The sequence below is a fragment of the Oncorhynchus gorbuscha genome, unplaced genomic scaffold (genome assembly GCF_021184085.1).
Source record: "Oncorhynchus gorbuscha isolate QuinsamMale2020 ecotype Even-year unplaced genomic scaffold, OgorEven_v1.0 Un_scaffold_1496, whole genome shotgun sequence".
Lineage (NCBI taxonomy): Eukaryota > Metazoa > Chordata > Actinopteri > Salmoniformes > Salmonidae > Oncorhynchus > Oncorhynchus gorbuscha.
In genome coordinates, this window is record NW_025746259.1 from 63482 (window position 1) to 75019 (window position 11538).

The 11538-nt window shown below is 41.1% G+C and overlaps 1 protein-coding gene across 1 annotated transcript; it reads left to right on the forward strand.

The window, feature by feature from the left end:
- The first annotated feature begins 440 nt into the window (after positions 1-440).
- On the forward strand, positions 441-10126 carry LOC124023131 (gastrula zinc finger protein XlCGF17.1-like). The gene is made up of 3 exons (XM_046337665.1): positions 441-578; positions 6879-7064; positions 9181-10126. The coding sequence occupies exons 2-3, from the start codon at positions 6956-6958 to the stop codon at positions 9933-9935; spliced, it is 864 nt and encodes a 287-aa protein (XP_046193621.1). The 5' UTR covers positions 441-578; positions 6879-6955; the 3' UTR covers positions 9936-10126.
- The last annotated feature ends 1412 nt before the right edge of the window (positions 10127-11538 follow it).

The window sequence follows — 11538 nt, forward strand, 5'->3', positions numbered from 1 at the left end:
GCGTGCTATGGGTGGGTGCTGCTATGGTGACCAGTGAGCTGAGATAAGGCGGGGCTTTACCTAGAAAATACTTATAGATGACCTGGAGTGGGTTTGGCGACGAGTACGAAGCGATGGCCAGCCAACGAGAGTGTACAGGTCGCAGTGGTGGGTAGTATATGAGGCTTTGGTGACAAAACGGATGGCACTGTGATAGACTGCATCCAATTTGTTGAGTAGAGTGTTGGAGGTTATTTTGTAAATGACATCGCCAAAGTCAAGGATTTGGTAGGATAGTCCGTTTTACGAGGGTGTCTGTTTCTCTTGTTCTACTTGCCGACTCAGGTATGAGACCGTTAACATCAACAGTGAGGACAAACCCAGCCTGCCTCTCTCCTTCCACACTGAGTCCAAACCGACAGTCACTGGGTCCTGATTGTGACAGTGGAGCCCAGTTTGCACTGCAGGATCCAGAGATGGCATCAGTGAAGCTGGAAGACTGCAGTCAAACACTGGAGCTGAATGTCAACATTAAAGAGGAAGAAGAGGAGGAGAAGATTGGGACATCGGTTTCTCATGGTAAGAGCAGGTTTCTCATGGTAAGAGCAGGTTCTATCTAATTTTGTTGTTCGTTACAACTTTCCACTGTGTATGAAAAGTTGCGGTAGAACTGTTTCATGTTGAACTGTTTAAGTACTGCAGTACATCTCATCCTCATGGACTGCACCAGATTTGCCAGTTCTTACTGTGAGATGTTGCCCCACTCTTCCACCAAGGCACCTGCAAGTTCCCAGACATTTCTGGGGGGAATTTGTGCCCATAGGCAAAGGTTTTTCTGGTGATGTCAAGTGAGGACCTGCCTGACAACAGGCCGACAAGCCCTCAGTCCAGCCTCTCTCAGCGTATTGCGGACAGTCTGAGCACTGATCGAGGGATTGTGCATTCCTGGTGTACCTTGGGCAGTTGTTGCCATCCTCTACCTGTCCTGTAGGTGTGATGTTCGGATGTACCGATCCTGTGCAGGTGTTGTTTCATGTGGTCTGCCACAGCGAGGATGATCAGCTGTCCGTCCTGTCTCCCTGTAGCGCTGTCTTAGGTGTCTCACAGTACGGACATTGCAATTTATTGCCCTGGTCACATCTGCAGTCCTCATGCCTCCTTGCGGAATGCTTAAAGCACATTCACGCAGATCAGCACGGACCCTGGGCATCTTTCTTTTGGTGTTTTTCAGAGTGAGGTGGAGGGTCCGTCATGGTCTGGGGTGTTATTTTTTTTTCGTTTGTAGAAAACCACCACAATGGGACTCACACTTAAAGGAATCATTCTTTATTATCAACTAGCTAGAGAGGTTCCAAACTTAAAGAACCATAGTATACGTTGGTCGGGAGCTCTGTCCTGGTAGTTCTCCTTTATACTGCTTACTCAGACAAGTTATATTTGCATGATTTAGCTTATTCATTATTGATAATTCATAATTAACATTTTGCTGTTGCGTGTGCTCAGACCTTGAAACTGAACAATGTTCTGGGCGTACTGCCAATTGGGGCTGAGGAGGAGGTCACAGTCTACTGCACGAATCAATAACATTTTTCCTCACTTTTTTTTAGAGGGCAAATAGTTGGCGGGCAATTTTTTTATTAATTAGCATATCAATGAATTGAATGTATGTAGGCTATGAATGGCCTCACACCAGTACAGTAGGTGGAGGTGTAGGCACCTAAGAGTTGGATGCAATCCGCCAACCAAATCCCAAAGAAGGTGTTTATACTTGCGTGCAATTTTGTTGTACAGATGAACGTGTTACCTTCAGGTGTTTGGAAATTGCTCCCAAAGATGAACCAGACTTGTGGAGGTCTACAAAAATTTTTTTCCTGGTGTCTTGGCTTATTTATTTTTATTTTCCCATGATGTCAAGCAAAGAGGCACTACGTTTGAAGGTAGGCCTTGAAATGCATCCACAGGTACATCTCCAATTGACTCAAATGTCAATTAGCCTATCAGAAGCTTCAAAAGCCATGACATCGTTTTCCAAGCTGTTTAAAGGCACAGTCAACTTAGTGTATGTAAACTTCTGACCCACTGGAATTGTGATACAGTGAATTAAAAGTGAAATAATCTGTCTGTAAACAATTGTTGGAAAAATGACTTGTGCCATGCACAAAGTAGATGTCGTAACCGACTTGCCAAAACTATAGTTTGTTAACAAGAAATTTGTGGAGTGGTTGAAAAACGAGTTTTAATGACTCCAACCTAAGTGTATTTAAGAGAGTTATAGGGGCAAGAGGCCACAGTTCTATAGAAGATATGGAGGTGGATGCACCTCAACCAGTTGTAAATGTTGTCCGTCAATCAAGTGATCTGGATACACTTACTGTGAAGGTGGGTATTTTAGTATTTATAGCCACAGTTATTCATTGTGCTGCACAAGAAGTTAAAGAAGCTGGACATCATTATATCTGCAGCTGAGAAGTTTTTGGGCCTCCAAGACTACAAGGACTACTGTCACCAGATAATGTTCTGCTCTTACAGGATCCTTCTCAGCCTGTGTAGAGACCTGGTTAGAACAGAATAGCAGGCTGATTTAGTTTAATTTACATTTCGTTATTGATAGTTTTTGCATGATTAATAAAATAAATACTGTATACACTGAACAAACATATAAACGAAACATACAAAGTGTTGGTTTCATGGGGTGAAGTAAAATATCCCAGAAATGTTCCACACACACAAACTTATTTCTGTCAAATTTTGTGCACGTTTGTTTTACATCCCCGTTAGTGAGCATTTCTCCTTTGCCAAGATAATGCATCCACCTCACAGGTGTGGCATATCAAGAAGCTGATTAAATAGCATGATTATCATTACACAGGTGCACCTTGTGCTGGAGACAAGAGTAGGTGCTTGGCAGCAGCTTATCTCTAATAAATACAAAAATGCCACTCAAATGGGCTATTTTTTTTCACACAACACAAAGCCACAGATGTCTGAAGTTTTAAGGGAGCATGCAATTGGCAAGCTGACTGCAGGATTTTCCACCAGAGCAGTTAATGTTAATTTCTCTACCTTTGTTGTTTTAGAGAATTTGTCAGTATGCCCAACTAGCCTCACATCTGCAGACTGCCGTGTATGGTGTTGTGTGGGCGTGTGGTTTGCTGATGTCAGTGGTTTGCTGTATCAGGGTTATGATATGGGAAGCTACAGACAACAAACACAATTGCATTTTATCGATGGCAATTTGAATGCACAGAGAAACCATGACACGATCCTGAGGCCCAATGTCCTGCCATTCATCAGCCGCCATCACCTCATGTTTCAGCATGACAATGCACAGCCCCACGTCGCAAGGATCTGTACACAATTGAAGATGTCCCAGTTCTGCTGTGGCCTGCATTACTCAGAAATGTCACCCTTTGAGCATGTTTGGGATGTTCTGGATCGATGTCTGCGACAGCTTGTTCCTGTTCCTGCGAATATCCAGGCATTTCACACAGCCATTGAAAAGGAGTGGGACAACATTCCACAGGCCACAATCAACAGCCTGAATAACTCTATGTAAAGGAGATGTGTCCCAGAGGAGGCAGCAGCAGCTACCCACTTCTCCAGTGTTTAATGTGTAAATTGGGAGGTGCTGGAACCAGAAGTGATCCCAAGAGAGGGGGGGGGGGGTGACCTGGACAGGCTCTGAGGTACCAGAACACATTAAATAAAATACCTTTATAATAAATTATTGCATGCATTATCGTGGCTTTAGCGTTCTGGCAAAGAGCAGAGGTGTGGAGCCACTTGCGGAAGTTGTTCATTTTTTGTAGCCTAGAGTTCAGGAAAAATGTGGCCTTTTAAAAACAAATGGCATGCAATTTTAGATGACTGGAGACTTTCACAGAATCTTAAAAGGTAAATTATTATTTTATTTATTTAACTAGGCAAGTCAGTTAAGACCCAATTGTTATTTACAATGACTGCTAAACCCGGACAACGCTGGGCCAATTCTGCGCCGCGTCGTCCAGGTTTAATACCTCTCAAATGACCAAAATGACAGACTACTTTGACACTGACAAACGGAGAATCTGAGATCAATAAAAACAACCTTGTCTCTAATCCATCAATAGCCTAGGTCAGGTGTGAGGAGAAACACATTCTACAATATGAGGGGGAAGTTATAGTCCTAATCAAGCTTTCCAGTTTCACTGACTCACCCAATGATGTGCAGCTCACTCCCTGAATGAATGGACAATTGCACAAGTTTTTATTTTATTTTTACAACTAATCCAAGATTAGACCACAGCTGGTCGTTTCCAATGGGAACAGATCAGTCATAGTGGGCAGAGCCAAGCACGAGTCAGCGAGATCCTACTGGTGCGTTATACAACACATCTGCACGTTTCTGTTAGGGAAATCTTCTGTGAATCGCTCGTGTGCAATAACTCAATTCGCTTTTACGTTCCTTCTAAATTACGCAATTATTTAAAACTGTTGCAAATGGTAAAGTCTACAGATCTTAGTCCACTCTGTTCATAAAATATAAGTCTACAGATCTTCGTCCATTCTGTTCATAAAATATAAGTCTACAGATCTTAGTCCACTCTGTTCATAAAATATAAGTCTACAGATCTTAGTCCACTCTGTTCATAAAATATAAGTCTACAGATCTTAGTCCACTCTGTTCATAAAATATTTTAGTTTTGGAAACAGAACTGTATTAAGATCAGGTGTTTCATCGATTTAGAACATTTGCAGAATGTCGGCCAAAATCCATCTCTTTCCGTCTTCTCCCACTGCCTGTCAGCGGGCTTCCTCTCACTACCATATTTGGTAGTGAGTGGAAACGCTAAGCGGATGCTTCACATTCCTACATCCAGTGAAATATCTCTCATTGTTCTATCTGTGGGTGCACGGTGGTAGTGGTAGAACAGGAAGTTCCAGGCAGGCACCATTCTTCAGAATAAAGAAAGAGCCAGAACTGTGATGTCAAGAACCTTTGTGCCGGTTTCTATGTATTATCGAAGGAACATGTTATACCATGCTAGGTAACATCCGTTAAGGTATTATCACGTTTGGTGTTTTATTTTTGAGTCAAACCAGGTGATTGTGATCAACTATTTTACAAGTCCTATAGCTTGACGCTTTGGGTTTGTCTGAATGGATGTACATTTCCTCAAGGTAATTTTAATAAAGAATACATTTATTTGAGATTTCTGAGTTTGTTTAGCATGTTATTGGTTTTGTGTAAAATTCACGAGCTGGTAAAATGGCAATGTCCACTCTTGTCTGCGCCAATGGGCTTCAGTGTGGGTACAGAGAGACAATTTCACAGTCACACTACAGTTTTGAAGGTGAATGTAATGATTATCAGGTGTTGTAATATTCAGACACATTACGTTGTTTCTATCTTTATAAATGTTACTATGGTGTGAATTGGAATACTATTACTATTTTTAAAATAGTACATGTGCTGCCTAAAACATACTGCAACCTTGTACAAATGTTTGAGTCATTTTGGCATTTACAGTGGGGCAAAAAAGTATTTAGTCAGCCACCAATTGTGCAAGTTCTCCCACTTAAAAAGACGAGAGAGGCCTGTAATTTTCATCATAGGTACACTTCAACTATGACAGACAAAATTAGGGGGAAAAATCCTGAACATTGTAGGGTTTTTTAATGAATTTATTTGCAAATTATGGTGGAAAATAAGTATTTGGTCAATAACAAAAGTTTATCTCAATACTTTGTTTTATACCCTTTGTTAGCAATGACAGAGGTCAAAAGTTTTCTGTAAGTCTTCACAAGGTTTTCACACACAGTTGCTGGTATTTTGGCCCATTCCTCCATGCAGATGTCCTCTAGAGCAGTGATGTTTTGGGACTTTCAACTCCCTCCAAAGATTTTCTATGGGGTTGAGATCTGGAGACTGGCTAGGCCACTCCAGGACCTTGAAATGCTTCTTACGAAGCCACTCCTTCGTTGCCCGGGCAGTGTGTTTGTCATGCTGAAAGACCAAGCCACGTTTCATCTTCAATGCCTTTGCTGATGGAAGGTGGGGTGGTTTCACTCAAAATCTCACGATACATAGCCCCATTCATTCTTTCCTTTACACGGATCAGTCGTCCTGGTCCCTTTGCAGAAAAACAGCCCCAAAGCATGATGTTTCCACCCCCATGCTTCACAGTAGGTATGATGTTCTTTGGATGCAACTCAGCATTCTTTGTCCTCCAAACACGACGAGTTGAAAATACTTATTTTCCACCATAATTTACAAATAAATTAATAAAAAATCCTACAATGTGATTTTATGGAATTGTTTTTCTCTCATTTTGTCTGTCATAGTTGAAGTGTATCTATGATGAAAATTACAGGCCTCTCATCTTTTTAAGTGGGAGAACTTGCACAATTGGTGGCTGACTAAATACTTTTTTGCCCCACTGTAGTTTATGTAACTTCCACTGTATGTGAATTTGTGGAGCCTACTATGGTTTAAGTGCACTTACATTGTGTAGTCTAATTTAAAGCTTGTACTTTGTCTAATTTGAATTATGTAATGTTTTGTTGTCAATGCTTAGCTACCAGATCTTTTGAAATGAGATCAGTGCTTGACTGAGTACCGGCACCTCAAATTTCTACTGTTTGAGCTCATGTTCCTCTTATAGAATATTACCTCAACAGTATTGTGGAGCTGCTGCATCTAAATATAAACAGTACTGGCACCTATTTCAGTCCAAGTCAAGCACTGAATTAGATAATTGAACAAGAAGAAATATAATATATTTTTAGAGAATAAAGAAAGTGCCAGAACTGTCAAGACAAACTTTTGTGTCTCATTGTTACTACAGGACGACTAGAATTAAGTCTGAGACCGGTTACATCAATAGTGAGGACAAACCAGCCTGCCTCTCTCATTCCAGACTATGTCCAAACCTATATTCATTCACCGGGTCCTGATTGTGACAGTGGAGCCCAGTTTGCACTGCAGGATCCAGAGATGACATCAGTGAAGCTGGAAGACTGCAGTCAAACACTGGAGCTGAATGTCATCATTAAAGATGAAGAAGAGGAGGAGGAGGAGAAGATTGGGGAATCTGTTTCTCATGGTAAGAGAAGGTTCTATCTAAGTTTGTTGTTCATTCCAACTTCCCACTGTGCATGAAAATTTGCAGTAAAACTGTTTCATGAGAAGGTAGATGTTGTTTCATGCCACTGAGACTTGCATGGTTTGACATCAGTATTGTCAGCATTTGTTTTATTAGTAGACTAAAGAAGTGAAGTAGACAATCTGCCAGTGTTTTAAAGTTCTATGAAATGAGTCTGTGTAGTTACTAACCCTTGTGATAGTGAGTGGAGGATGATATGAAATGAGTCTGTGTAGTTACTAACCCTTGTGATAGTGAGTGGAGGATGATATGAAATGAGTCTGTGTAGTTACTAACCCTTGTGATAGTGAGTGGATGATGATATGCCTCATTTATGACTTTTGCCCACTTTTAGAATAGTTTTATTCCCCTTTTGTATTGTACAGCCTACTGATATGAATACATATGTCACCCGGTACAGCTAGAAGAGGACTGGCCACCCCTTTGGTCCTGGTTCCTCTCTGTGTTTCTTTCTAACTTTCCGAGCCGCTGTGCTTCTACACCTGCATTGCTTGTTCTTTAGGGATTTTAGGCTGAGTTTCTGAAAAGCATTTTGTGACAACTGCTGATGTAAAAAGTGTTTATAAAATAAATTTGATTGATATGGACAGTACCAGTCAAAGGTTTGGACACCTACTTATTCCAAGGTTTTATTTATTTTTACTATTTTCTACATTGTAATATAAGCGAAAACAAACTTTAAGTAACACATATGTAATCATGTAGTAACCAAAAAAGTGAGATTCTTCAAAGTAGCCAACCTTTGCCTTGATGAATGCTTTGCACACTCTTGGCGTTCTCTCAACCGGCTTTATGAGGAAGTCACCTGGAATGCATTTCAATTAACAGGTGTGCCTTGTTGAAAGTTAATTTGTGGAATTTCTTTCCTTAATGCGTTTTAGCCAATCAGTTGTATTGTGACCAGGTAGGGGTGGTATACAGAAGAGCCCTGTTTGGTAAAAGAGCAAGGCCATATTATGTCAAGAACAGCTCAAATAAGCAAAGAGAAATGACAGTCCGTTACTTTAAGACATAAAGGTCAATCAATTCCGGAACATTTTATAGAACTTTGAAAGTTTCTTCAAGCGCAGTTGCAAAAACCATAAAGCGCTATGATGAAACTGACTCTCACGAGGACTGCCACAGGAAAGGAAGACCCAGAGTTACCTCTGCTGCAGAGGATAAGTTCATTATAGTTACCAGCTTCAGAGTTCAAGTAACAGACACATCAACATCAACTGTTCAGAGGAGACTGTGTGAATCAGGCCTTCATGGTCGAATTGATGCAAATAAACCACTACTAAAGAACACCAATAAGAAGAGACTTGCTTGGGCTAAGAAACGCGAGCAATTGACATTAGACCAGGGGAAATCTGTAATTTGGTGTGATTAGTCCAAATTTCAGATTTTTGGTTCCAACTTCTGTGTCTTTGTGAGATGCAGAGTAGGTGAATGAATGATCTCTGCATGTGTGGTTCTCACCGTGAAGCATGGAGGTGTGATGGTGGAGTTCTTTGCTGGTAACACTCAGTGATTTATTAACCAGCATGGCTACCACATCAGTCTGCAGCAATATGCCATCCCATCTGGTATGGGCTTAGTGGGACTCATTTGTTTTTCAACAGGACAATGACCCAAAACACCCCTCCAGGCTGTGTAAGGGCAATTTGACTTAGAATCAGATGACCTGGCCTCCACAATCCCCCGACCTCAACCCAATTGAGATGGTTTAGGATGAGTTGGACTGCAGAGTGAAGGAAAAGCAGCCAACACAAGTGCTCAGCAGAAGTGGGAGCTCCTTCATGACTGTTGGTGAGCCTTCCAGGTGAAGCTGGTTGAGATAATGCCAAGTGTGCAAAGCTGTCAAGGCAATGGGTGGCTACTTTGAACAATCTAAAATATATTTTGATTTGTTTTAACACTTTTTTTGGTTACTACATGATTCCATATGTGTTATTTCATAGTTTTGATGTCTTCACTTATTCTACAATGTAGAAAATAGTAAAAATAAAGAAAAACCATTGAATGAGTAAGTTTGTCCACCAACTGACTAGTTATTCTGATGTTGTTCACACAGGAAACCATGTTGCCACGTTCTCTGCATCCAGAGAGCAACAGCAGGAAGATCATAGCGCTAAGAGATCTCATCACTGCCCACATTGTGAGGAGATTTTCCCATTTCTATCAAAGCTCAAAATACACCTAAAAATACACACAGGAGAGAATCTGTATTCCTGTACTGACTGTGGGAAGAATTTCACAACATTAGAGGTTCTGATCATTCATCAGAGAGTGCATGAACGGATACACACAGGAGAGAAGCCTGTGTCCTGCTCTGACTGTGGAAAGAGTTTCTCTCTACTGAGCAACTTAAAACGACATGAACGCATACATACAGGAGAGAAGCCTTACTCCTGCTCTGACTGTGTAAAATGCTTCACAACATCAACTGAGCTAAAACGTCATCAGAGAACACACACAGGAGAGAAGCCTTACTCCTGCTCTGACTGTGGAAAGAGTTTCTCTCAACTGAGCAACTTAAAAGCACATGTACGTATACATACAGGAGAGAATCCTTACTCCTGTTCTGACTGTGGGAAGAGGTTCTCTCTACTGAGCAACTTAAAATCACATGAACGTATGCACACAGGAGAGAAGCCTTACGTATGCTCTGACTGTGTAAAATGCTTCACAACATCAACTGAGCTAAATCGTCATCAGAGAACACACACAGGAGAGAAGCCTTACTCCTGCTCCGACTGTGGAAAGAGGTTTTCTCGACTAAGCACCTTAAAAAGACACCAAGGTCAACAGAAAGGACCATTGATCTGACTGTGGAAAATGTGTTAAAACAACAGCTGAGCTTAAAGGTCATCAGAGAGCACACATAGGAGAGAAGTGTCGTGGAAATTTCCTGTATTACCAAATCACGAGAGAGCAAACCACACACAAGTCAGAGTTATCATAAAGTCCATCTTTAATTATATGAGCGTCACCATAGCCCTGTGACTCTCAGATCAATTCAGTGTCTATAAATGAATTCTCTGAGAGTGCTTACATATTGGCAACTGAGATCCTTTATAGCAAAGACACACATAGATAGACAGCATTGGCTATAAATTATCGTTCAGTTTGGTCTCCTAAACTAAGTTCTTATCTTCTTCTTGCTCCCACTTAGAACCAAAAACAATACCTCATCCAATGGCATATATCAAATACACCCCCTCCTGGACAAGATCAGAAAAGACAGTGAGCCTCTTAGGTCATATACTAAATCAAGATAAGGGCAACCTCAGAGAGGACATGTAAATAGTTAGACACATTCCCATAAGAAGACAGGCCTGACCTCTCCCCTCTCTGGGGCCCAATGTGACTAAGCCCTGGCAGAGAAGAGATAACTGCCAACAGTGCTTCTACACATGCATTGCTTGCTGTTTGGGGTTTTAGGCTGGGTTTCTGTACAGCACTTTGTGACATCAGCTGATGTAAGAAGGGCTTTATAAATAAATTTGATCGAACAGTATTATCCAAAAGAAGACATTCTAATGACAAATATCTCACATAAGCATTATTATGTAAATACAACCTCTTATTTATCAATGTTACCTAACTAATTCTGCTACTACAGAAGCCTTACATCAGCTCTGACTGTGCGTCAAGTTTCTATCTTCTGTGCCACTTAAAATGACTTGAACGTGTACACACAGGAGAGAAGCCTTATCACTGCATTCATTGACTGTGAGAAGAGATTCTACAGATTGGGCCATTTAAAAAGACACCAATGTATACATAAAGGAGAGAAGCCTCATCAGTTCTCTCAGACCAGCTAAGATTTGACACTCAACTTAATTCTCATCTCATAAAATAATTGGCAACGTTGAATTGGATCAAATGAAGAAAGCGTAGAACACTATTGTAAACCTATAGTTTCTCACTATGAGAGAACTGTGCAGAGGAGAGGGAGCGTTATAGTATGTATATTATCCTCTCTTTACTTTACTGATCAGTGTGCACCTTGTCAGTTTTGGTGTGTTTTGTTAGCTTCTACTGTAAAGACATTGAGATGGCCTTGGATTTGGCCTTAGGGTTGAATATCCTCTGTGAGGAGTCTCACAATGGAGTTGTTGACTGGGTGGTACTGCTTCTCTCTGCAGTTTTCCGTGGGAATGAGCTGGTAGACACAACATGTACAGAGTGTACAAAACATGAAGAGACGCCTGCTCTTTCCATGACATGGGTGAACCCAGCTGAAAACTATCATCCTTAATGATTTGGTTTTTATTATGGATTTATTATGGATCCCCATTAGCTTTCAGCAGAAAACAAGAGACTGCAGTTGGAGTGGGCTAAGATATGATATGGACGCTGGAGAATTTGAAAAACATTGCCTGGCCTGATGAATCCCTGTTCCTGCGGTGTCATGCTGATGGGAGGA

What these genes read in the sequence shown, in the direction of transcription:
- LOC124023131 (XM_046337665.1), top strand. Translation starts at nt 6,956, where the DNA reads ATGACATCAGTGAAGCTGGAAGACTGCAGTCAAACACTGGAGCTGAAT. An exon ending in TGGGGAATCTGTTTCTCATG is followed by an intron (nt 7,065 to 9,180) that starts GTAAGAGAAGGT and finishes TTGTTCACACAG; the next exon opens with GAAACCATGTTGCCACGTTC.